Genomic DNA, 27,819 nt, shown 5'->3' on the forward strand with positions numbered 1-27,819 from the left:
TACTTACACGGAGAAGGGGGAAAATCTATCGTAGAAGAAAAATAAATAGTTACAGAATGTAGCAATAGATAGCGCTGTAAGAGTCATTGTTTACTAGAGGTTGACTACAAATGAATCATACAACAAAGCCTAAGGTTTACGTTTGACGTCAAACAATCTGTACTGCTCAATGTGCATGGGTGTATAGGTGTCATACTGTTAATTACGTAAGCCCATCCACCAAGGCAAGGTCATATCACATGGTTTGGGAAAAATCAGTTTTTAATTGTCCTGAGGACAATATCCGCATAAACAGCACCAATCATAATGAAATCGGAATATTAATTTCCTTGTGACTGGTGCAAAACGTGTTCAATATGCTGTCCACCGTTTCAGTTGAAATCGAGAAACAGCATGTTCCACAACTCTTCAAAGTGTTTCCGGGATCACGTTCAGAATGTGTTGCGCAATGCGTGTCTTAAATGTAGCTAAGTTTGCAGTCGGATCACTGAACGCAACATCTTTCAGACAGCCGCACAGCCAGAAATCACATGGATCAAGATCAGGTGATAGAGACGGCCTGGCTGCAAGGAAATGGCGGCTGATAATTCTAGCATCCCCCCTATGAACCATAGACCTTGCCATTGGTGGGGAGGCTTGCGTGCCTCAGCGATACAGATAGCCGTACCGTAGGTACAACCACAACGGAGGGGTATCTGTTGAGAGGCCAGACAAACGTGTGGTTCCTGAAGAGGGGCAGCAGCCTTTTCAGTAGTTGCAAGGGCAACAGTCTGGATGATTGACTGATCTGGCCTTGTAACAATAACCAAATCGGCCTTGCTGTACTGGTACTGCGAACGGCTGAAAGCAAGGGGAAACTACGGCCGTTATTTTTCCCGAGGGCATGCAGCTTTACTGTATGATTACATGATGATGGCGTCCTCTTGGGTAAAATATTCCGGAGGTAAAATAGTCCCCCATTCGGATCTCCAGGCGGGGACTACGCAAGAGGATGTCGTTATCAGGAGAAAGAAAACTGGCGTTCTACGGATCGGAGCGTGGAATATCAGATCCCTTAATCGGGCAGGTAGGTTAGAAAATTTAAAAAGGGAAATGGATAGGTTAAAGTTAGATATAGTGGGAATTAGTGAAGTTCGGTGGCAGGAGGAACAAGACTTCTGGTCAGGTGACTACAGAGTTATAAACACAAAATCAAATAGGGGTAATGCAGGAGTAGGTTTAATAATGAATAGGAAAATAGGAATGCGAGTAAGCTACTACAAACAGCATAGTGAACGCATTATTGTGGCCAAGATAGATACGAAGCCCACATCTACTACAGTAGTACAAGTTTATATGCCAACTAGCTCTGCAGATGAGGAAGAAATTGAAGAAATGTATGATGAAATAAAAGAAATTATTCAGATAGTGAAGGGAGACGAAAATTTAATAGTCATGGGTGACTGAAATTCGAGTGTAGGAAAAGGGAGAGAAGGAAACGTAGTAGGTGATTATGGATTGGGGGTAAGAAATGAAAGAGGAAGCCGGCTGGTAGAATTTTGCACAGAGCACAACTTAATCATAGCTAACACTTGGTTTAAGAATCATGATAGAAGGTTGTATACATGGAAGAACCCTGGAGATACTAAAAGGTATCAGATAGATTATATAATGGTAAGACAGAGATTTAGGAACCAGGTTTTAAATTGGAAGACATTTCCAGGGGAAGATGTGGACTCTGACCACAATCTATTGGTTGTGACCTGTAGATTAAAACTGAAGAAACTGCAAAAAGGTGGGAATTTAAGGAGATGGGACCTGGATAAACTGACTAAACCAGAGGTTGTACAGAGTTTCAGGGAGAGCATAAGGGAACAATTGACAGGAATGGGGGAAAGAAATACAGTAGAAGAAGAATGGGTAGCTCTGAGGGATGAAGTAGTGAAGGCAGCAGAGGATCAAGTAGGTAAAAAGACGAGGGCTAGTAGAAATCCTTGGGTAACAGAAGAAATATTGAATTTAATTGATGAAAGGAGAAAATATAAAAATGCAGTAAATGAAGCAGGCAAAAAGGAATACAAACGTCTCAAAAATGAGATAGACAGGAAGTGCAAAATGGCTAAGCAGGGATGGCTAGAGGACAAATGTAAGGATGTAGAGGCTTATCTCACTGGGGGTAAGATAGATACTGCCTACAGGAAAATTAAAGAGACCTTTGGAGATAAGAGAACCACTTGTATGAACATCAAGAGCTCAGATGGAAACCCAGTTCTAAGCAAAGAAGGGAAAGCAGAAAGGTGTAAGGAGTATATAGAGGGTCTGTACAAGGGCGATGTACTTGAGGACAATATTATGGAAATGGAAGAGGATGTAGATCAAGATGAAATGGGAGATATGATACTGCGTGAAGAGTTTGACAGAGCACTGAAAGACCTGAGTCGAAACAAGACCCTAGGAGTAGACAACATTCCATTGGAACTACTGACGGCCTTGGAAGAGCCAGTCCTGACAAAACTCTACCATCTGGTGAGCAAGATGTATGAAACAGGCGAAATACCCTCAGACTTCAAGAAGAATATAATAATTCCAATCCCAAAGAAAGCAGGTGTTGACAGATGTGAAAATTACCGAACAATCAGTTTAATAAGCCACAGCTGCAAAATACTAACACGAATTCTTTGCAGACGAATGGAAAAACTAGTAGAAGCCGACCTCGGGGAAGATCAGTTTGGATTCCGTAGAAATACTGGAACATGTGAGGCAATACTGACATTACGACTTATCTTAAAAGAAAGATTAAGAAAAGGCAAACCTACGTTTCTAGCGTTTGTAGACTTAGAGAAAGCTTTTGACAATGTTGACTGGAATACTCTCTTTCAAATTCTAAAGCTGGCAGCGGTAAAATACAGGGAGCAAAAGGCTATTTACAATTTGTACAGAAACCAGATGGCAGTTATAAGAGTCGAGGGACATGAAAGGGAAGCAGTGGTTGGGAAGGGAGTAAGACAGGGTTGTAGCCTCTCCTCGATGTTATTCAATCTGTATATTGAGCAAGCAGTAAAGGAAACAAAAGAAAAATTTGGAGTAGGTATTAAAATCCATGGAGAAGAAATAAAAACTTTGAGGTTCGCTGATGACATTGTAATTCTGTCAGAGACAGCAAAGGACTTGGAAGAGCAGTTGAACGGAATGGACGGTGCCTTGAAGGGAGGATATAAGATGAACATCAACAAAAGCAAAACAAGGATAATGGAATGTAGTCGAATTAAGTCGGGTGATGTTGAGGGTATTAGATTAGGGGTATTAGATTTGGGGAGAAAAATAACTGATGATGGTCGAAGTAGAGAGGATATAAAATGTAGACTGGCAATGGCAAGGAAAACGTTTCTGAAGAACAGAAATTTGTTAACATCGAGTATAGATTTAAGTGTCAGGAAGTCATTTCTGAAAGTATTTGTATGGAGTGTAGCCATGTATGGAAGTGAAACATGGACGGTAAATAGTTTGGACAAGAAGAGAATAGAAGCTTTCGAAATGTGGTGCTACAGAAGAATGCTGAAGATTAGATGGGTAGATCACATAACTAATGAGGAAGTATTGAATAGGATTGGGGAGAAGAGGAGTTTGTGGCACAACTTGACCAGAAGAAGGGATCGGTTGATAGGACATGTTCTGAGGCATCAAGGGATCACCAATTTAGTATTGGAGGGCAGTGTGGAGGGTAAAAATCGTAGGGGGAGACCAAGAGATGAATACACTAAGCAGATTCAGAAGGATGTAGGTTGCAGTAGGTACTGGGAGATGAAGAAGCTTGCACAGGATAGAGTAGCATGGAGAGCTGCATCAAACCAGTCTCAGGACTGAAGACAACAACAATTCTAGCATTTCCGAAATGGTACTTCGGCAGCTGCTTAATTGGATTTTCAGTGTGCGGAGGTGCGCCATCTTGCATAAAAATGATTTCATCCACACACCCACGCTGTTGAGGAGCTGGAATGAAGTGGTTGCGCAAAAGACACTGATAGCGCTTACCAGTGACGGTACAGGTAACAGGAGCGGAAGCACCTGTCTCTTACAAAAAATATGGCCCTATGAAAAACGATGCCGTAAACCCGCAACACACAGAGACCTTTTCAGCATGAAGTGGTACTGGTTGGTTTGCGTGTGGATTTTCCGTTGCCCATATTCGACAATTCTGTGTACTGACATATCCTGTCTGATGAAAGTGGGTTTCGTCTGTCCACAAAATCTTCCACGTTCAATCATTGTCCACTTCTGTGCGAGCAAGAAATTCTAAAGCAAACGTCTCTCTCTTGCTGGCAGGCCAACAGGAAGCAACTCGGGCACATGGAAAATTCTGAATGGACAGCAAAGAAGAATGTTTCGTAGGATTTTACGCACCGTGCCCACGGGTACGCCCAACGTTCGGGCAGTTCTCCGTGCACCACACGTTTGCACTCCACCACTCGCCTCCTCCTGCATTACTATGGCTTCTGCAGAGCGACGTGTGCACAGCCATCATTCTTGTAATGCAGCTTTACGAGCAGAGCGCGATCCTTCACTGAGACAGTCACGGCGAACGTTGCAGATGCGAAAGGAGGAAAAGCCGTGTACCCGGCGTGTTTATACCAACTTTACTGGGTCATGCGCATGGCAGGTGTTTTCATTTACGTATTCTGACACATACAGCGCCATCTACTGATCAATCTTCACAATTTTTTTTTTCTTCTGACGTACGTTTTGCTCCTTCTCCGATAATATTCCGTTGCAAATTGACGTAATTGTTACTAGAGGTGTTATTTCTACAGCGTTTTGAAAGTTTAATTATAATCACTCTGTTAGTGTCACCAAATTCTGACTCTTAACAACAAATATGTTGTGAGAAAAGAAATGTAGGGCATTACTTATTGAACGACCCTCGTACGGTTGAATAAATGGCCTCTAGCATAGAAACCATACACTTCCGGGCATAAGTTAATTAGACCTTTTCTGTGATTCTTGAGTTTCTCCCGGCGTATTTGATAATCAAAATATCCACGGGTGTACTGCCGGTCTACAGTGTCAAACGGGCACAATATTTCGGCGATCATACAGGTCGCCATCATCAGGTGAACTGACGGACTGAGCTCCTGTGAACGTGCCGGCACGGAGATCCGTACACTATGGCTGCTCAGGGGGAACTGGGTTCGGTCGCGGCGGCGGCCGATGTAAATACCCTCCGCCCGCGGCGCGCTCACTCCGCCGTCCGCGCCCCGCGCCACGGTCGCGCGGTGGAACAGATTGCGACGGCGTCTGAGATGACGTCGGTGTGATGGTTCTGTCCGCCGTGGTCGTCACAACTATACATTTGCTGGATTTACTCTTGATTAACCCAATCGCTGGTTCCCAAGCCTTGCTAAGAGTATAGCCACAGTCACGGTTTATGAGTTCGTCATTGGTGCGAATTTCGATGGCTTACACGGCGGACAGAACCATCACACCGACGTCATCTCAGACGCCGTCGCAATCTGTTCCACCGCGCGACCGTGGCGCGGGGCGCGGACGGAGGGTATTTACATCGGCCGCCGCCGCGACCGAACCCAGTTCCCCCTGAGCAGCCATAGTGTACGGATCTCCGTGCCGGCACACTCACAGGAGCTCAGTCCGTCAGTTCATCTGATGATGGCGACATGTATGATCGCCGAAATATTGTGCCCGTTGGACACTGTAGACCGGCAGTACACCCGTGGATATTTTGACAGACCTTTTCTGATCTGTATCCTCTCTTCAGTCAATCCCTAGAGCTTGTACATGGTGCAGAAATCATCCTGTATATTAGTGAAGATGAAGCACCAACGTATTGTTTTGTCAGCACTTGGTTTCGTTGTGTCGACACGAGTGCTGGAAGACCCCTTGCAATGTATTGTTTGTGCCCGGCAGGGCCCGTACGCTTTGAAGACGGTGGACTTTGGCGCCTGCGACGACGGGGAATACCCGGGGATGCTGGTGAACGTGTCGCTGATCTTGGACGAGGCTGTCAACGAGACGGCCTACACGGGGGAGTTCACCGCCAGCTACGACTACCTGGCGGACGACTGCGAGGTGAGCGCTCGGCGGCAGCGTCGCTCAGCTCTGGGGCACACGCGTGTTGTCCGATGTAAGGGGCGATTCGGCTAAGCTCTGCACCTCAGCTGCTTCCGAAGCCGTTTACAATGTCGTAATATCGTTTCCACTGGGAGAATTGTGAGGAAGCACTCACTAAGCGGCACTTAGCGTATTTTCATTGCTAATTACTTACAGGGAAGGCAACGGCCTTGCCGCAGTGGTAGCACCGCTTCCCGTCACATCACCGAAGTTAAGCGCTGTCGGGCTGGGCTAGCACTTGTATGGGTGACCATCCGGTCTGCCGAACGCTGTTGGCAAGCTGGGTCCACTCGGCCCTTTCGAGGCCAATTGAGGAGGTACTTGACTGAGAAGTAGCGGTTCCGGTCTCTTACTCTGGCATACGGCCTGGAGAGCTGCGTTCTGACCACATGGTCCTGCATATCCGCATACAGTGAGGCCTGTTGGCAGAGTTTAGTTTAATTACAGAGAAATAGATATCGACGTTTTTTCCTTTTCTTTTTAATGCAACTGTTGCAATTTATCCAGGTAGAATCGCAGTTGCACGACGACGTTGCACTCTTCGGAATCCCGTTACTATTTTGGGAGTAGTTACAACACCTATGTGGTTTGATCTTGAAGTGGTTTGCCGTCTTAACGCGGAACTCGTAATTTCTTAGCCAAATAGGAAATACGTCAGGTCTGATAAAGACGAAACAAAGTTTATAGAAAGACGTCTTCAATACACCATGAGCTCCATTTGAACTATTTCATTTCCCAAAATCGGTTTTCCGGTTAATAACACATCACCAGTGGCATTTGATACAAAGGAACAAACGATTGTATGTTTGTGCCGTCAATGCGAACAAGAGGTGACCGAGACGTGTAATCAATGGCACCCCATACCATCACGCCGTGTGATATTTCATTATGGCAATGACAAATAGACTCTTCCAATGTGCGTTCACCGCGATGTCGCCAAACACGGATGCGACCATCATGATGCTGTAACAGAACCTGGTTTCATCCGAAAAAATGACGTTTTGCCATTCGTGCATCCAGGTTCGTCGTCGAGTACACCATCGCAGGCGCTCCTGTCTGTGATGCAGCCTCAAGGGTAACCGCAGGCACCGTCTCCGAGCTGATAGTCCGTGCTGCTGCAAACGTTGTCGAACTGTTCGTGCAGATGGTTGTTGCCTTGCAAACATCCCCATCTGTTGACTCAGGGATCGAGATGTGGCTGCACGATCCGTTACAGCCATACAGATAAGATGCCTGTCATCTCGACTGCTAGTGATACGAGGCCGTTGGGATCCAGCACGGCATTGCGTATTACCCTCCTGAACCCACAGATTCCATATTCTGGTAACAGTCATTGGAACTCGACCAAAGCGAGGAGAAATGTTGCGATACGATAAACCGCAATCGCCATAGGCTACAATCCGACCTTTATAAAAGTCGGAAACGTGATGGTACGCATTTCTCCTCCTTACACGAGGCATCACAACAACGTTTCACCAGGCAACGCCGGTCAGCTGCTGTTTGTGTATGAGAAATCGGTTGGAAACTTTCCTCATGTCAGCACGTTGTAGGTGTCGCCACCGGCGCCAACCTTGTGTGAATGCTCTGAAAAGCTAATCATTTGCTTATCAGAACAAACCTCTTCCTGTCGGTTAAATTTCGCGTCTGTAGCACGTCACCTTCGTGGTGTAGCAATTTTAATGGCCAGTAGTGTAGTTTTTACTGTAGACAAGCACGCCACATTTAAAACAGTGTGCATTGATGAGCGAAAACATTATGACCACCTTCCTAATAGCTTGTTTATTCGTCTTTGGAACGAAACATATCACTGATTCTGTGAGGGATCCGACAGTTTGTCGGTAGGTTTGCGTGGAACTTGTTATAGTGCCTGAATGAGGCTCGCCAATGGAGTTTTAGCTTACGTAGCTGTGACAAGAAAATCGTGGAACAGGGAAAAAAGATTTGTGCCCTTCAGGCAGAACTAGAAATGGTGTACTTCGAATTAGACAGGCTGAAGGAGAAGAGAGACAATGGGAGCTGGGAACAAGTAAGAAGTCGTAGTCAGAAGGAGAAAACCTCAAAAATCAGTTTTCAGATTCCAGTGAGCAATAAGTTTGATTTGTTACCTGAAGTAGAAGAGCCTCAAACAGTTTGTGAGCAAAGTAGGGTGCAGCAGGCTAGTAACAATTGTAATGCTAGGTCGGGTGTAAAGTCAAGCAGAAAGAGAAGAGTCCTGCTGTTGGGTAGCAGTCATGGGAGAGGTGTAGGCCGGTTGCTACACTGTAGCCTAGGAGTCAGAGTACCAGGGTACAAGCGTTGTGAAACCTAGTGCTAAGCTAAGCCAGGTTACAGAAAATCTAGGGGCCTTGTGCAAAGATTTTGATGGTGAGGACCATGTTCGTATAGTAGGAGGAGTGGGAACAGCCTGGCTAGCAATTCGGACTGTAATATTAGGTGTGAGATGGATGTAATAGGAGCTGCAACAGCTCACACTTGTGTGGGGTTTGTGGATGTTTTGCACCGCCATGACCAGCCCTGGGTTAATACGGCTGTCAACCGTGTTAACAGAGAGGTTGGAGGAGGGGCGGGGGGGGGGGGGGGGGTTACTGCTAGCAGAAACTGAAACTCGTATCGGTGCTGTGCCTTTTGATGCAATTGGGAGGTGGGGCTACACTAGTCATGGCCTGCACCTGAATAGGAGGGGGAAGGATAGATTAGTTGATCTTCTTGCAGAAAATGCAAGGGGGGCCACATGCACATAAGACAAAATACCTGTGACTACTGGAGTCAGAGGGACACATTTCTTAGGTTTGAGTTAGGTTACCGACAGAGAGTGTTGAAAGAGATTAAAACAGAACAGTGTCATAACGTCTATAGCAGTATCCAAAGAAATAAAATTCATCAGAACATTAGAAGATTGAAAAGTAAGATAGATGAGCTTCTTGTATGCCTAGAACATGGGGTAAATTCTGAAGGTATAGATGTTTTGCGTCTCTCTCGACACAATGTAATAGAAGGGATGGAGAAGTTAGATTTACGGGATTACAGATTAGCATCTTATTCCTGTAGAGTCAACATGGAAAAAGAAGGAGTTGCTACTTATATAAAAACTGCACACAAAGTCAAAAATATTGAAACAAATAGTTTTTGTGTAGAACAGATCCTTGAAGCATGTGCTTGTGAGTTGCTACTGCATTATACTTCTACACTAATTGTAACAATCTACAGATCCCCTCAAGGTAACTTTCAGCTATTCATAAACAATCTAGAGGCATTATTGAGCTACCTGTCAGACAAAAAGAAGCAGTTAGTTGTTTGTGGAGATTTTAATGTAGATTTCTTAAAAGATACAGATAGGAAAAATGAGCTAGAATCTTTGTTTGGTTGTTTCAATCTAGTATCTGTTGTAAATTTCCGAGCTCGTGTGCAGCAGGATAGTAGGTCACTTATCAATGACATTTTCATTGACAGTGTTCAGGCAGAAATAATTAATGTGTACCCAGTTGTTAATGGGCTATCTGATCGTTATGCACAGTTAATGGAAGTAACACATATAGCACCTTACGAGCTTCAGGCAGGTTCATACAAGGCAGGGCGGCTTATTGATGAGAACAGGGTACAGAGTTTTAATAGAATGGGATGAAGTATACAGATAAAATGATGCTGATGACTAATTCAATTTATTCCACCGTAAATGTGTCTCAATATTTGAGAGTTGCTTTCCTGAAACGTTACCCAAAACAGACATTACGAAGTCAAGTAAGCTATACATTACTAAGGGAATTAAGATATCGTGTAAGAGGAAGAGGGGAATGTATGGAAAGGCCAGAGTAAGTCAGGATCGAACATTACTTGCTTACTACTGTAATATTTTAACAAAAGTCATTAAAAAGTCGATAAGCTTATGTGTTCTAACAGAAATCAATAATGTGGATAATAAGATTGAAATCATATAAATATTGTCAAATGGGAGATGGGGCAGCATACCATAGCAATAAAGCTAAATGATATTGTTGTCAGTGATAATTCACAAATTGCAAGTATTTTTAAGAATGACATTCTGAATGTAACAGCAAAAATCGGGTTAAAGAGGTCAGTTGAAGAAGCAATAAAATGTGTTAAAAATGTCATTCCCAAGCACCTTAGGCCTTTAGAAATGGCACCAACATCCTCCACTGAAATTAAGGGGATTATAAATATACTGAAAAACAAGAGCTCATATGGTGTTGATAGAGTCTCTAACAGAATTTTGAAGTGTTGTTCTAATTTAAAAAGTGGTCCTTAGTGATATTTGTAATGCTTCGCTGGCACAGGAAATTTTTTGACAGATTGAAATACGCAATTGTCAAACCTCTTCAAAATAAATGGGGTCAAAAGTGACTTAAATAATTATAGACCCATCTCATTGCTGACTTCATTTTCTAAAATTTTCGAAAAAGTTACGTATTCAACAGTAGTCTCACAATAAAGTGAAAATAATTTACTCAGAATGTCACACAGTTCGGATTCCGGAAGGGTTACTCACTGGGAATGCTATCTACACATTTACCCATCAAATAGTACAAGCCCTAAATAACAAATTATCGCCAGGCTTTTGTGATCTTTCCAAGTCATTTGACTGTGTGGATCATGTCACACTCTTAGAAAAACTCAGGTTTTGTGGAACTGAAGGCTATACACACAACTGGTTTGAATCATACTTAACAAACAGAAAACAAAAAGTTGTGCTGAATAACACAAATAATATTGGGAGGGTGGTAAATTCTTGTGAATGGGGAGTTATCACAAAGGGAGTCCCACTGGTTCAGTTTTGGGTCCCCTGCTGTTCCTTATTCATGTGAATGACCTCTCACTTAACGTTCTGAAAGCATAACTAGTACTTTTTGCAGATGACACGAGCGTTATAATATATCCCATTCCAGAAAAAGCAGCTGAAGATATTGTTAAGGATGTCTTTCAAAGAATTATTAAGTGGTTCTCAGAAAATGGACTCTCCCTTAATTTTGAAAAGAACTCAATATATCCACTTCTGTACACCGAATATAGTCATACCGACCATTGATGTAGTGTATGAACAGGGCTCAGATAACAGGGCAGCTTTCTCCAAATTTTTGGGCGTTCACATTGATGACAACTTGAACTGGAAGAATCATATTACTGAGCTTCTCAAACAATTAAGTTCAGCTTTTTTCGCTCTTCATATAATCTATAGTCTTGCTAATAAACAGATCAGACTCCTAATGTACTTTGCACATTTCCACTCAATAATGTCTTATGGAATAGGTTTCTGGGGTGACTCACCACTTAGGCATAAAGTACTGATTCCACAAAAGAGAGCAGTGAGAATAATTAGTGGTGTTCACCCAAGGGCGTCATGTACGCACCTACTCAAGGAGTTAGGTATTTTTACTGCACCACCAGAGTACATATATTCGGTAATGAATTTCGTTACAAATAATCCATCTCAATTAGCGAAGAACAGTGATGTTCATACGTACAACATTAGAGGGAAAAGTGTCCTTACCTATCTGTTATTGAAGCTGTCAGTTGCTCAAAAAGGAGTACATTATTCAGCAACAAAAATCTTTGATCATTTGCGCAACAGCATAAAGTGTCTGGCAAGTAGCAGATCAACTCTTAAACCTAGCTTAAAATCATTTTTTTGGACCACTCCCTATATTCTATGGACGAGTTTCTGTTTCAGAACCGGTAAAAAAATAAATAAATAAAATTTTTACCTCTAAATGTAGTTGCATGTGTAGAACCAAAATTTCAGTAATATTAATATTAGCACTATTCATGAGTGCATATATATCTTGTAATCTGACTTGTTCCACATCATATCGATAAAATAATCGCGAAAATGATCTACAGAACATGACATAACCAAACTAAACTAAACTATGGCATTAGATGTCTACACACAGGTAATGCAATTCACACAATAACGGCGGCTGATTTGCGTATTCTGTGTTGGCGCCGGATAGCGACTAAGGTGGGATTCTTATCAGACGAATTTTGTCTCCGAGACGTCAACGTGAATTCACTAAAATGCTCCTCGAACCACTGCAGGACAGTTCTTGCTCCTAGGCATTGACAGTCAGACTGTTAAAAGATGTCATCGCCGTCGGGGGACACATCAGGCATGAAGGGGTGCAAGTGATTCGCAGCTGTCAGCGTGTCTTCAGTTACTAGCACAGGTCCCATGCAAGCACACGAAAATGTCTCCTGTAGCATAATACTGCTTCCACCAGCTTTTATCCATGGCGCGCTGCTCATTTCGAACCACCGTTCACCAAGTTTCTTCACCCTCAACGGGTGACTGTGTGATGTGCAATGTCCAGTCATGGCATAGTCGGTGCGACATTTCTAGATTGTACGGTCACTACCGAAAGGAACGTGCGAGAAGATTTCATCCCCATTATCCTAAGTGAATCTGATTTTGACAAAATGTGGTTCATGCAAGACGGAGCTCGAACCCGTCGAAGCAGGATAGTGTTTGGTGTCCCTGAGGAGCACTTTTGGGCCGCTTTCAGCCTCTGGCGCTTCCAGAATCCACTGGCATGGGCCTTGATTGGCCACCATATTCTCCAGATCTGAACACATGTGATTCCTTTTTGTGGGGCTATTCTACAGACAAGATGTACAACAATAACCTCAAAACCAATGCTGAGCTGAAAACAGCCATTCAGGAGTACATCGACAGCATCGATGTTCCGACACTTCAGCGGATCATGCCGAATTTCAGTATTCGTCTGCGCCACATCATCGCCAATGATGGCATGCATGTCGAACTCGTCATAACCTAAATCCGCACATCTGAGGTGACGTTTACATGTTGAATAAAGTGTGTGCACGCCGTAGTTCGTAACGAATTTAGGTTTTCATATAGTTAAATAATTGTCATCCTGTGCGTTAACCCATAAGCTACACCAATAGTATCAATTTCGTAATTGAATGAAACAGCTACAGCCATCCTTATGATGTTATTTATTGTATGGCTACTAGTTTTGGCACTCCAGCGCACCATATTTAGGCGTTAGCTGATGCTGATGGGGTTAACACCATCTGCATACACGATGCATCAGTGGCCAACATTGCTGGTTTATGCAGACTACCTGTAACAGTGGAGTTGTTCTCCAACAGTCAGCTATCAGAGTTGACAGTCAGAGATAACACCATCCATATACATGATGCATCAATGGCCAACATAACTGGTTTCCACAGACTACCTGTAACTGTGATGTATCTCCAAGCATCAACTGTTAGAGCTGACTACGAATGGTTATAGAGGCAGCATGATAGTTACAGGTAGTCTGTGTAAAGCAGTTATGTTGGCCACTGATGCATCGTATAAACGGTTGGTGTTAACCCTTTCAACATCAGGTGAGGCCTGAAGATGATGCCCTAAAGCGCCGAAACTGGTAGCCATACAATAAATGTCGTCATAAGGATGGTTGTAGATGTTCCATTTTTTTTACAACAGTGAATGGCTGTAGTCCTTCAGGTCTTGAATCACAGAGATTGACATACAAAAAGTAGTGTCAATGTCTTTACTTACTTCGATTAATAATACAGACAGTTTAGACGTGGAAATGACGTCGTAACTCTTAATCTGAGAGCTCACAGTCGTGTTTGAGGCGTTATGTCTATCTTAACCGGTAGGTTGCACCCCTAGTATGAATATTTTGCGTAGTACCGACATTTCAGACATAGGAATGACAATATGATTAGTGCATTTTGCCTTCAAGCAAGTGGGAAACAAATATAGAAAATTAATCATCTTGCAAATAAGAAGATGGGCAACTCTGGGATAGATATTAATTGCCTGTTCTGTTTTTCATGTGCGAAAAAAATCTTGGAGGAAAAGCAGTCTAATTTGATGACTGGTAAAATACTAGGTCGCGATTAGGAGATCAGTTTGTGTGTGCGTGCATGTGTGTGTGTGTGTATGTGTGTGTGTGTGTGTGTGTGTGTGTGTGTGTGTGTGGGCGGGTATGTGCGTGTGTGAGTGTGTGTGTGTGTGTGTGTAGCACGACTGTGTATTCTGCTGATGAAGCTATGTGAATTTAACGTGAAAGCTGATGAAACTGTTCACTTGTTCTGGTGACGAAGCTGTGTTGCTTCTATGAATTCAGACAAGATGGCGGATCTGGGATACATACTAATTGGTTGTTTCATTTTAATATCTGGTAAAAACTGAGTGTGATTTGTACTCCTACATATAGGGGTATTTTCCGCTTTCTGCTTTCTGCTTGGCCGGTTTCCAAGAAAATCGTGTGAATTTAGCAGGAGTTGAAAAGTGTAATCCCAAGGTGTTATACTGGGCTAAGATTGGAAGATCTAGGTACACTATCCGGACACCTGGCTGAAAATAACGTACAAATTTGTGACGCCCTACATCAGTAATGCTGGAATTCAATATGGTGTTGGCCCACCCTTAGCCCTGATGACAGCTTCCACTCTCGCAAGCATACGTTCAAACAGGTACTGGAAGGTTTTTTGGGGAATGGTAGCTCATTCATCACGGAGTGCTGCACTGAGGAGAGGTATCGATGGCGGTCGGTGTGGCCTGGGCACGAAGTTGGCGTTCCGAAACATCCCAAACGTGTTCTGTAGGATTCAGGTCAGGACGCTGTGCAGGCCAGTCCATTACAGGAATGTTACTGTCGTGTAACCACTCCGCCACAGGCCGTGCTTTATGAAGAGGTGCTCGATCGTGTTAAAAGATGAGATCGCCATCCCCGAATTGCTCTTCAACAGTGGGAAACAAGAAGGTGCTTAAAACATGAATGCAGGCCTGTGCTGTCATAGTGCCACGCAAAACAACAAGGGGTGCGAGCACCCGCCATGATAAACACGACCACACAGTAACACCATCGCACCCCATTTTCGCCGTTGGAACTACACACGCTGGCAGATGATGTTCGGCGGGCATTCGCTGTACTCACACCCCGCCATCGGATCGCCACATTGTGTGCCGCGATTCATCACTACACACGACGTTTTTCCACTGTTCAATGGTGCAATGTTTATGGTCCTTACACCAAGCGAGGCGTCGTTTGGCATTTACCAACGTGATTTGTGGCTTATGAGCAGGCACTCGACCATGAAATCCGTTTTCTCACCTCTGGGTTAACTGTCATAATACTTGTAGTGGATACTGATGCAGTTTGCAGTTCCTGTGTGTTGGCCTGGATAGATGTCTGCCTATTACACATTACGACCTTCTTAAACTGTCGGCGGTCTCTGTCAGTGAACAGATGAGTTCGGCATGTACGGTTTTGTGCTTTATGTGTCCCTTCACGTTTCCACTTCACTATCACACCGGAAAAAGTGGACCTAGGGACGTTTAGGAGTGCGGAAATCCCCCATATAGTTGTATGACACAAGTGACACCCAATCACCTGACCACGTTCGAAGTCTGCGAGTTCCGCAGAGCGCCCTATTCCGCTCCCTCAGGATGTGTAATGACTACTCAGGTCGCTGTTGTGGAGTACGTGGCAGTAGTTGGTAGCACAATGCACCTAATATGAAAAACGTGTGTTTTTGGGATCGTCCGGATACATTTGGTCACACAATGTGTGTACCTGTTGGCGTAGAAGCTGTCTGACAAGCCTGTTTTCAGGAAAGCGATTTGGCTCTGTTGATGGGGAGATGCATGATGTCGTCATCCGAGCCAAGCCTCCCCCACACTGCCGTCAGCTACACTCGTCACTGTCTGAGGAATGGCAGCTGTACATACCTGGTCCTGAAAGTGGGATGCTCCCCTACACACAAGCGCCCACGTTTACTTAGGTGTAGCTTGACACACACAAGCAGAAGTAGATTTCTACAAGAGGACTTGCCGAAAAGGAACTGACAAATTGGAGAAATATTTTTAAAATATTGGACACATATACAGTATACAGTTACAACATATTAGAAACATAATCCATTCTGTTACACAGTCAAATCCTGCATAGGCAACAGTGTACCTAAACTATTAATATTCATCAACAGATAATGCTCTTATTAATCCTGGCAAGCAAGTGGTAGAAGAATACAGGAAAAACTTTGACAATGTTGTACTTAACATCAGCAAACACTAAGGGTTACAATATTACACTAATGGCCATTAAAATTGCTAGACCACACAGAAATGCAGATGATAAACGGGTATTCATTGGACAAATATATTATACTAGAACTGACATGTGATTACATTTTCACGCAGTTTGGGTGCATAGATCCTGAGAAATCAGTACCCAGAACAACCACCTCTGGCCGTAATATCGGCCATGATACGCCCGGTCATTGAGTCAAACAGAGCTTGGATGGCGTGTACAGGTACAGCTGCCCATGCAGCTTCAACACGATACCACAGTTCATCAAGAGTAGTGACTGGCGTATTGTGACGAGCCAGTTGCTCGGCCACCATTGACCAGACGTTTTCAATTGGTCAGAGATCTGGAGAATGTGCTGGCCAGGGCAGCAGTCGAACATTTTCTGTATCCAGAAAGGCCCGTACATGACATCCAACGTGCGGTCGTGTATTATCCTGCTGAAATGTAGGGTATCGCTGGGATCGAACGAAGGGTAGAGCCACGGGTCGTAACACATCTGAAATGTAACGTTCACTGTTCAAAGTGCCGTCAATGCGAACAAGAGATGACCGAGACGTGTAACCAATGGCACCCCATACCATCACGCCGGGTGATATTCCAGTATGGCGATGACGAATACACGCTTCCAATGTGCGTTCACCACGATGTCGCCAAACACGGATGCGACCATCATGATACTGTAAACAGAACCTGGATTCATCCGAAAAAATGACGTTTTGCTATTCGTGCACCCAGGTTCGTCGTTGCGTACACCAGGCGCCCCTGTCTGTGATGCAGCCTCAAGGGTAACCGCAGGCACGGCCTCCGAGCTGATAGTCCATGCTGCTGCAAACATCGTCGAACTGTTCGTGCAGTTGGTTGTTGTCTTGCAAATGTCCCCATCTGTTGACTCAGGAACGAGACGTGGCTGCATGATCCGTTACAGCCGGCGGATAAGATGCCTGTCATCTCGACTGCTAGTGATACGAGGCCGTTGGGATCCAGCACGGCCTTCCGTATTACCCTCCTGAATCCACCGATTCCATATTCTGCTAACAGTCATTGGATCTCGACCAACGCGAGCAGCAATGTCGCGATACGATAAATAGTAATCACGATAGGCTACAATCCGACCTTTATAAAAGTCGGAAACGTGATGGTAGGCATTTCTCCTCCTTACACGAGGCACCACAACAACGTTTCACCAGGCAACGCCGGTCAGCTGCTGTTTACGTATGAGAAATCGGTTGGAAACTTTCCTCATGTCAGCACGTTGTAGGTTTCGCCACCGGCGCCAACCTTGTGTAAATGCTTTTAAAAGCTAATCGTTTGCCTGTCACAGCATCTTCTTCCTGTCGGTTAAATTTCGCGTCTGTAGCACGTCATCTTCGTGGTGTAGCAATTTTAATGGCCAGTAGTGTACTTAACAATGCAATCTCTAACCAGTGAAGTGTATGTATTTCCAAGACGATATAAAAGTCCTGTAACAATAAAACCGTATGTATTTCGAAGAAAACAAAAAATAAGTTGTCAAGGAAAGGAGAAAACGTATTTAAAATTAAAAGAGACATATCAGCCATGTTACATGAGCAACATCATTTACATCCATGTTCAGAAATAAAACAGAATACCTTAAACGTCTGGAGATACAACGTTTCATATTCACAGCACATGTACATTAGTACGTTCTGCAGAAGTGGGCTGGTCGGTGTGGCCGAGCGGTTCTAGGCGCTACAGTCTGAAACCGCGCGACCGCTACGGTCGCAGGTTCGAATCCTGCCTCGGGTATGGATGTGTGTGATGTCCTTAGGTTAGTTAGGTCTAAGTAGTTCTAAGTTCTAGGGGACTGATGACCTTAGCAGTTAAGTCCCATAGTGCTCAGAGCCATTTGAACCATTTTTTTGCAGAAGTGGTAAGCATTTGAACAATGTCGGCCCGGGAGTTTGAGGTCAACATCGACATCACGGCGCAACACCACCTACCGGTAACATGCGCCTGTGGCTCTCGTTGTCGCTGCAAACCGAAGATAATGTGTCAGTGTGACTCGAGCAGTGGTGCAGGATGGCTAAGAGGCTTATGCGCGTAGTGTACCGTCCAATGAGTGAGTTTGAAAGAGGGTGTATTATTGGCATGAGAGAATGTGACGCGCCCATCGGGGAAATTGCTGCTCTTGTGGGACCAAGTGTCTCGGCAGTGCAACGGGTGTGTGCAGAATGGTTCACGGAAGGCCGCAGAACACGACGAGATGGGCCAGGTCACGCAATCCAGCCAACTCCCTGAGAAGATAGACGCGTCATCCAAATGGCATTCCAGGACAGATTTGTGTGCTCTTCGGCTGTGCCGCAACAGTGGAACAGTGTAACACAGTGTACACTGTCAGGGGTGACAGTCCGTCGCCGTTTGTTTTGTTACGGCACGGGTTACACTTGCGCGTCGTCCAGTTCTCCACGTGCCATTGACGAACGTGTGTAAACATGCTAGACAGCAACGGTGTATGGAAAGACGACACTGGGGACAGGAATAGCATCATATAGTGTTTTCCGCCGAATCCAGGTTCTGTTTGTTTGAAAACGATGCCCTCAATTTGGTTCACCATACACAGGGGGAGCGGTGTCACAGTGATTGCATTTGCACGAGGCATACAGCTCCAGTTCGAGGCCTTATGGTGTGGCGTGCCGTTGGGTACAACCACAAACCACATTTGGTGCATGTCCAGGGTATAACACCACAACTTTCTATGTGGTCATACGTTTTCTACGTGTTTTATGATGTATTATTAGTTGTGCTGCATATTATTCTTGTAAATATGTTGTCAAGTTGCAAATGTTCTTTGTTATTTTAGAAACATAATACGCATGGAATGTTAACATTTTGTAAATAGACCCGCTGGCCTAGTCAGGGAAAAGCTACTGTCAAAGAGCGTAATAAGTTGTAAATGCATTATCGCTGGGCATGTGAGCGCGCCAAAAAGAAGGAGATGTTGGGAGTTGCGAGGAGACGATTGGTGTCGTCGCTTGTGTGTATTCGCCGGTGTGGCTGTGCAAAAGCGCGGAGGCAAAAAATCTGTTTCCCAAGTGCGGAGCAGTGAAAACTGAAATGATTGTTTTGGCGGATGTTTAATATGGGCAAGCTATGTGTATGGCATTTATTGGGCACAGCGCAAATGCAGCAAGAGTAATTCGCATAACATCAAGAGTACTGTGGGCCCTTGTTATTGGCTATGGTATGGCAAGAAGATCAACCTGTGCCCTATTTTACCGCTGAATGAAGCCGCTCGACAAACCAACGGCATCATAAAGTGAAGTAGACCTAGACTTTTTATAACTATAAGTGTAACAGGCTGACCAGCGTACTTGGAATTTTATTGCTTAAATAACACTGTTTTCGTGCATATTGTCACATAAATAATTTTCATACGTCGTTATCCAAGTATCACAGTACCCATCGTATCCCTTTGTACGAACCGAGATAGTCAGAAAATGAACTGAAAACGAAGTTAACATAATTTATTAGACTATCAAAGCTTCTGGACAATTATGTAATAATGAAATATTTGGCTGTAGTATGACTAATGTCAGAAACAGAATGATGCAGAAGCCATTATTAATTCATTTGCTGAAAATAGAGTAACTTTCATAATCAAAAATTTCTAGTAAAACTTTACTTAATGTGGACACTGAATTTCACTGTCAAAGCGTAGTTTCTAATTTATACCTTGTGGCACAATTCACAACAGTCCTTACCAATGAGTAAATTCACGCAATCTTCCTGCTTGCTACAATTACAACAGTCAGTATTACGGTGAGTGACGTAACAAAAGTTTCTATCCACAGCCAATAGACAATCGTACTGTAATTGATTCTTACCCAAGACTGCTCAAAGTTTAGTTTCTATTTAATTATTCGTGTTGTGGTGAGAAATTGATGAACGTTGCTTATTTTCATTAATGACATACTTTGAAAACCTTTTTTCCAAATTTCCCACTAACTACTGTTTACTAAAAATTAGCTTACGTAACAGAAACATATAAAATTAACCGAACTTTGTGTATAATCGTCATTGCTAAAGTACTGAGCAGTGGCGATTTGGTTATAACTTCATCTACTTCTCTCGGTTTTATATTATTCTGTGGAGTAAACACCTTTTCGCCACAGATTAGGGTCATATAGAAAAGTCTGATTAGACGTAGAGACAGGAGTGAGTCAAGGACACTGTGACCAGTGTGACCTACGTGAATTACATCCCGCGGCCTGCAGCCATACCCTTTGTGCACAACACCCCAGATGCTGCTTTCCAGCATGACAATGCACGACCGCACTCTGCTGCACGAACACGTGCCTTTTTGGTGGCAGTGCTGTGAACCAATGCCAACCACCACAGATGAACTTTTGAACCAGGTGAATACAGCATGATGCCTACACCACAGGACGCCATTCGCGGGTTAAGCGTGTCGATGCCATCACGCATGGAAGAAGGAATCAGGCCCCATCGCAGTCCCTGTGGCTACTAGGCAACAGGATGCATGCTGAACCGACGTGACTGAAGTGCTAATAATCTATGCAGGTCATATTAATTAATGTAGATGTCCTGTGAATGTGAATGTACTTTCTCTAGTCGTTCAAGGTGTTCTCTTTATTCTGATCATGAGAATGTTTTAATGGCAACTTAAATATTTTGTTTGGAGAACACTTTCTATCCCAAAGCAAACTTTTTCACACAGGGATTCTCAAAATTGATATATTTGTCTGTAATGCAGATCATGTTGGTATCGTTACTGCACACTATTACTCTATTTCGTATTACTACACTACAGTCTGCCCCCAGTATCTGAGTGGTCAGCGTGACAAAGTGTCAGTCCTAAAGGCCTGGGTTCGATTCCCAGCTGGGTCGGAGATTTTCTCGCTCAGGGAGTGGATGTTGTGTTGTGCTAACCGTCATCATTTCTTCCCCATCGACGCGCAAGTCGCCGAAGTGGCATCAAATCGAAAGAGTTGCACCCGGCGAACGGTCTACCTGACGGGAGGCCCTAGTCACACGAAATTTATTTTACTACAGTACAATAATGCTTAACTTTAGTTAGTCTATTTTATTTCACTTAAATAAAGTGTCTGTCTTAGCTTCGTTCTGTATACTAGTTGACTCATATCTGTTGGACCCAATGAATTCCGTTCGTGGGTCTTAATATAACACGAGGAAGCAGTCTGTTACCATTTCTCGTAGGTATTTACCACGGTGAAGCAACCCTATCAGTCATCTTCTAATGTAGTTGGATGTCAATAGATTTTTCTCTTCAGCAACTAACAAATGTTCAAGTCAGCTGACGAAAGGCTTTGAATGATTGACAAGTATTCCTTTACAGAGTGAAATACCTTTTCCTTCCAACTTAGTTTGGATATCTGAGAATTATCTGTTACATATCTCCTTTCTGATGAATGTCTGCAGACAACGGAAACTGCACAATAGTAGACACCTTTCCGTGTCTTGGTTTAAGAAAGTATAATCGAAATGGAAATCTTTTCTCTTCGGTTAGAGATTGATACAACAATTTCTTCAAACCTACTATTTGCTTTCTCCCTGTACGCAATCTGGCGTGCTTTTGAAAGAGCTGAAAATGTTTGCACTTGATCCCATTTAATTTCCTCTAAAATTGTCTGCAAGTGAGCTGCACTGAGAAAGTTTTCGCGAACAGTTCTCTGATGATTTTCTGTGGTGTCGTTGCAGATGGAGATCACCGTTTACAAGTGGGGCAGTACTGGTGGATGGCTTAAATTTTACGACCTGACCTTCACCAAGCCATTCGACTACTTGCTGACTAACTTCCCGGCCGTCTTTGAGTACATCTGGTACCCCATGGGCATCAACAAGAAGCCTGTGCCTGCGGCAAGTATCCAATCACGACTCTGGACGGAGCGTATCTTCAGAAGCGTGAATGACAAACTGCATGCAAAACATCCATTAAAGTGATACTTAGAAGGCTGCTATTCATACTGGAACATCTAGAACAGCTCCATATAGTTTTATTTAATGTCATGCTTTGTGAAACTCGTTTACGATGACTTTGAGGAACGGCAATAAGAAAAGGAATATGTTCGAAATTAATCAGTTTGACGCCTTTCTGGTGTTAAGCACCTCTCCTACAAATTATCAGATCCTAAAATTGAAACTGGAGGCAGACACTAATGTGTAAGCAAAACGTTGTCAGTTTGAACTAGAGATGAGATATGAACAGAGAAAAACACATTACTCGCACCAGCTGAAGTTTACGGATACTTTCTTGCATGGAATGTAATAAAACTCCTTTCGTGAGAGTTTAGTTTAATTACTTTCATGTTCTGTGCACTGTAATTTCGACCTCTGACTACGATGTGGAGAGAGTCACTTTTGCAGCTGTAATGCATGTTCTCGCCGAGAAACAAGACAACTTGCTGACCATTTGTGCTGTTGTCTTAACTGTCTCAATACACTTTTTTGTATTGTATATCTCGCACCATCTCTCTAAAACAACATGAGTGCCCACGTACACAAACACACGCACACACACACACGCACACACACACACACACACACACACACAAGGATTATTAACAAGTAGATACAATTTCAGACAGAGTTTGATGTTAATTTTATTTAGCATCGAATTCCTTTCTGTAGTATACTATGGATTAGTGGTGGGTAGGGTAAGTCAATTCTCCTTGTATAACTGAATTTATGAAGGGTGCTGTTGTTTCTGAACGTGATTTATTACGGAAAAAAACTTGATAAGGTAATAAATGTGCTCTGAGTCTTGTGTTGGTGTGCCGAAATCAACCGTAGAAAGAACCTCCTCCGAGATGGCCTCTTTTCCTGAGAATACGTATCACGTATGTCTGGGAAACGCCTTTCTATAATACCACTGGTCGTGTTTTTCTTGACAATTGTGCACGATCTTGTTCAGCAAGACTGAAGACTTCTTTTCTTTACCCATAAGAAGATTTTAAGGACTTTTTTTATTGGAATGTCAACAATTTGTTACCTGAAGACAGCACTGTGATGTCATGAAACCAGTCGCGATTAGTAAACCATTTTGACGCATCTGCTGCCGTTTTCATCGTTCGAAATGCATCATTACAGCTGTTGCTACCCCTCATACCAAGTGATTTGTAACGTGTTATACTACCTACAGAAAAGGGCCCTCATTAAATTGTCCACCTACAATGTATGAATATTTACCCACAAAAGATTTAATTTAACGTTACCTGACGTCATGTCAAGAAGACGCTAATACAGCCCCGGATCTACGATATTTTGGGACCAGAGCCAAGACGTGATAGTGGCGGCTTCCCGCCCCGCACCCTCCCCCTCGAGAGTTTGAGATAGACCGCCGGAAATTTAAAAAAAAATCGAATTTTCAAAAATATGTTCATTTCGTAACGCACATCTTTCTGAAGAGTATGATATATAAAACATACATATTCGGCGAAATGTAAAACACCTTATTTGGTCTGAAGTGTGCCACAGTGCAGTGCCACAACTTCATCGCAATAAAGACAAGAGAGAAGCAAGACACTACACATTTCATCAATCCTTAGGTCCCAGCATTTTTCTCTCTTATCTCGCTACAGCTTTCACGGCGTGCTTTCCTTTCTGCGAAAGAATCTACATATATAAAAAAAAAAATTGCATCACCTTCGGTTCCCAGAGTTCCGGAACCTGTACAGAAAATTGGAATAGAGATCAACAAAAACATCATTTCCGTCCTTTTTATTGCTCATGAAAACCATACATTGCATCACCATACAGCGAGACCTTAAGAGGTGGTGGTCCGGCCTGCTGTACACACCGATACCTGTAATACCCAGCAGCCTGTCGACTTGAATTGATGCATGCCTGTATTCTTCGTGGCATACTATCCACAAGGATAGGCAATCTTGGTCCAGATTGTCCCACTCCTCAACGGTGATTCGGTGTAAATCCCTCAGAGTGGTTGGTGTGTGACGTCGTTCATAAACAGCACTTTTCAATCTATCCCAGGCATGTTCGATGGGGTTCATGTCGTTATCCTGAAGGAAGTCATTCACAAGATGTGCACGATGGGGGCGCGAATTGACGTTGATGAAGACGAATGCCTCGCCAACATGCTACGGATTTGGTTGCGCTATCGGTCGGAGAAAGGCATTCAAGTATTGTACAGCCGTTAGGGCGCATTCCATGACCATCAGCGGCGTACGTCGGTCCCACATAATGCCACGCCAAAACAGCAGGGGACCTCCACCTTGCTGCACTCGCTGGACAGCGTATCTAAGGCCTTCAGCGTGACCAGGCTGCCTCCAAACACGTCTCTGGCGATTGTCTGGTTGAAGGCATATGCGACACTCATCGGTGAAGAGAACGTGACGCCAGTACTGAGCTGTCCATTTGGCATGTTGTTGGGCCCATGTGTGCCGCATTGCATGGTGTTGTGGTTGCAAAGATGGACCTCGCCATGGACGTCAGGAGTGAAGTTGCGCATCATGCAGCCTGTTGCGCACAGTTTGAGTCGTAATACGACGTCCTGTGGCTGCACGAAAAGCATTATTCAACATGGTGGCGTTGCTTTCCTCCGAGCCATAATCCGGAGGGAGAAGTCATCGACTGCAGTAGCAGCCCTTGGGCGGCCTGAGCGAGGCATGTCATCGACAGTTCGTCTGTACATCCTCCATGTCCGAACAGCATCGCTTTAGTTCACTCCGAGACGCCTGGACACTTGCCTTCCTGGTACAAAGTAATAATGTGGACGCGATCTAACCGCGGTATTGCCCGTCTAGGCATGGCTGAACTACAGACAACACGAGCCGTTTACCTCCTTCCTGGTGGAATGGCTGTAACTTATCGGCTATCGGACCCCTTCCTTCTAGTAGGCGTTGCTCATGCATGGTTGTTTACATCTTTGGGAGGGTTTAGTGACATTTGTCACTAAATTATGTGGGACTGTGTCTGTGATACAATAGCCACAGCCAACGCTTATCTTCAGGAATTCTGGGAACCGGGCTGATGCAAAACTTTTTTTGATATGTGTATTACGCCATCAAAGTTCGTGAAACATTTTGCTACGTGAAAAATTAAAATGGTGTTGCCTAACACTGAAAAAGCTGTTAATACGAGCAGTACCGAAGACTGGCGGGGTTTCTCGATTTGATTACGTCTATTTTGTCACTGTCTGCTAGATAAAACGAAATACGCCTTTTTAATATTGCAGCAGTTGTAACACTCGCCAAATAGGCGCGACTGTTTTGGCACAAATGGTTATGTTTATCTACCTTATTTATATAAATAACACGACAGAATATAACTCACAAAGTACGAATATCAAATGCCTATTATGCTTACTACAAGCAAAAATTTTATGTTAGGAGTTTCACTTTTCGTTCATAAGCTCCAATTTCTCAAGCATGAGATCGAGAAGTAGTAGTAGTACGAAATTTTTGTGTTCTTCCATATAATTTGTGTGATGTTCTCGTTTTTTCTCCTTACTCGTTCTAACAAGCAATCTTATCATCCCTATTTCTGTAACTATTCCTGCCATTGTCAAACCCAGCCAGTATCACCTGTTTAGTTATCCCGCGTCCATTCTCCGGTTAGGCGTTTTTTACATGTTCGTAAAAAGCATTTTCCGCGCTATTCCGAGAATAGAATTACGCTACTGCTAACCGGAGACTCCGCAACTGGCCCTTAGTAGTGTAGCAATCTAACAACAATTTCCTCTCAGAATTTCATTTTCTTGGATACATCAGGGAAATAATATGTAATTTTCATTACCTGATGTTGCTGTTAGTCGCTTATTTCCACTCTGGTTGTCTGAATCTCTGGACTTCGCTAAATGTTACAATAAGGCTTATCATTTGCACACCTAATCAACCACATAAAAAACAGCGATTGGTATTCACCCGTTCTCGTTTATTGGGATCGGCTCATACAGGCGCATCCTCTTTTGTCTGCGGGAAAGTTATTAACTTCTGGATGCGACGGGGTTTCCCTGGCAGAGACATCGCGTACTCTATGCACGCATTGAGTCAACTTATGAGAGGTTCAGAAATGAACTTAGAATGTTCGAAAATCAATAGGGATGTGTTTCAGAATCATATGAATAATCGACACGTGGGCTGTCGCTTTGTAAAACAAGATTTTTTCTTCAATAATATGAATTTGGCGCCCCTTGAAATTGCCGTCCTGGACAAATAACCCAGTGTGATGTGTGACGCCTTCTTGTTGGAATCAGACATCCCCAACACACATTTCTTTAAGTTCTGGAAGAGTAGCTGTCTGAATCATCTGGTCATAACGCTCAAAAGAGACCGTAACTGCCCTACCATTCTCTTCGAAAAACCATGGGCCAATAATGTCAGTTTTTGATAATGCCCACCAGACAGTCACACGTTCCGTAGGCATGGGCTCCTCGTAAAGTTCTTGGGTTTTCGTGCCACTCCAGTATGGCATGTGTTGTTTATTCACGCATCCAGGGAAATGAAAATGTGCCTCGACGCTGGAGAAGACGAGGCTGTCACGAGGCAAGTTTTAGATCAAGGCTTCACAAGTGGTTTTCTGTGAAGCGAGAATGTGTGTCGTAAGAGTGTACACTAGTCTCAGTGTGTATGCTAGAGTTTTTAAGCCCTCGTGGAGATTTCGCCTAGCTGTGCGATCAGGAACAGCAGGAGCAGCTGCACGTTTCCGTGCTCGTAGCCTGGGGGAGTTGAAAATGGCCAGTTGTTGAAGATCCTGATTTCTTTCCCTGTATCCACAAACACGTACACCCACACAACAATCGATTTTCGATCAGGAACGCAACCTGCAGGCGAGATATTAAACCATTCGCTGAACCCTCACTAGGCTGTGATGACAGAATGGCCATTGGAAAAGAATGATATTGCAGTGCCTGTATAGTTCAGAAGTAGGACGTGATGTTCTTAGCGACGAGCACTCTTGCGTGACTAAGGAACGTTGCATCGTGCTTCTGAACGACACAGGCTTTTCCTTTTTTTCCTTTATTGTTATTTTGACACCTTATACAAAGGTAGACCGGAAGCGGCAATACTACGTCGCTCTTCGGCCATAGGTAATACATTTATTACAAGTGGAGACATCGAAAAACGAAACAACACGGCGCATAGACACCAGTAGACACACAAATTTAAAAATACATGAAGTCGGTCACAAGTGCAGCACTCTGGCACTAACAGTGACGACAGAAACGGCGCACGTGAATGAAGGAGCACAAATGACGAAACACTGAATCACTAACACGATGGTACACACAAAACACTGGCGACGATCTCCGGCGCGCGAATGTTCACTTGACGTGTACGAGTCCGGGGACCTGCCAAAAGGGGAAAAGGTGGGGGAGGAGGGAGAGGGGAGGGTGGAGATGCCAGTGGCAGAGGAGATGGGAGGGGGGAAACAAGGTAGGGGGTAGGGGAAGCCTGGGGTGGGGAGGGGAGAGGGGCAGGAAGGGAGGAAGGAGAGAAGGGAGATAGGATGCCCTCAGGAAAAAAAACACAGGGTGTGGAAGGGTAGGATCAAAGTTGGTAGGAGGGTTAGATGCAGGGGATGAGGGCATCACCAGGGAGGGGCAGTTGGTGGAAGCCACCTTGGGCGAAGGTATGGAGTGTGGAGAGATAGCAGGTGGGATGTGGGAATACAG

General features: G+C 43.9%; 1 protein-coding gene across 4 annotated transcripts in view; it reads left to right on the forward strand.

Annotated features, from left to right (window-relative positions):
- Positions 1-27,819, forward strand: part of LOC126108575 (uncharacterized) — a 105,915-nt gene that overhangs the window by 32,975 nt on the left and 45,121 nt on the right. For 3 of the 4 annotated variants that reach the window (XM_049913863.1, XM_049913864.1, XM_049913865.1), the window contains exons 2-3: positions 5,899-6,060; positions 21,888-22,046. In XM_049913863.1, coding sequence (XP_049769820.1) covers positions 5,899-6,060; positions 21,888-22,046 — 321 coding nt within the window. The remainder of the gene's footprint in view (positions 1-5,898; positions 6,061-21,887; positions 22,047-27,819) is intronic. The other variant, XM_049913866.1, reaches the window with a different exon arrangement.

Source organism: Schistocerca cancellata, chromosome 11 (genome assembly GCF_023864275.1).
Source record: "Schistocerca cancellata isolate TAMUIC-IGC-003103 chromosome 11, iqSchCanc2.1, whole genome shotgun sequence".
NCBI lineage: Eukaryota > Metazoa > Arthropoda > Insecta > Orthoptera > Acrididae > Schistocerca > Schistocerca cancellata.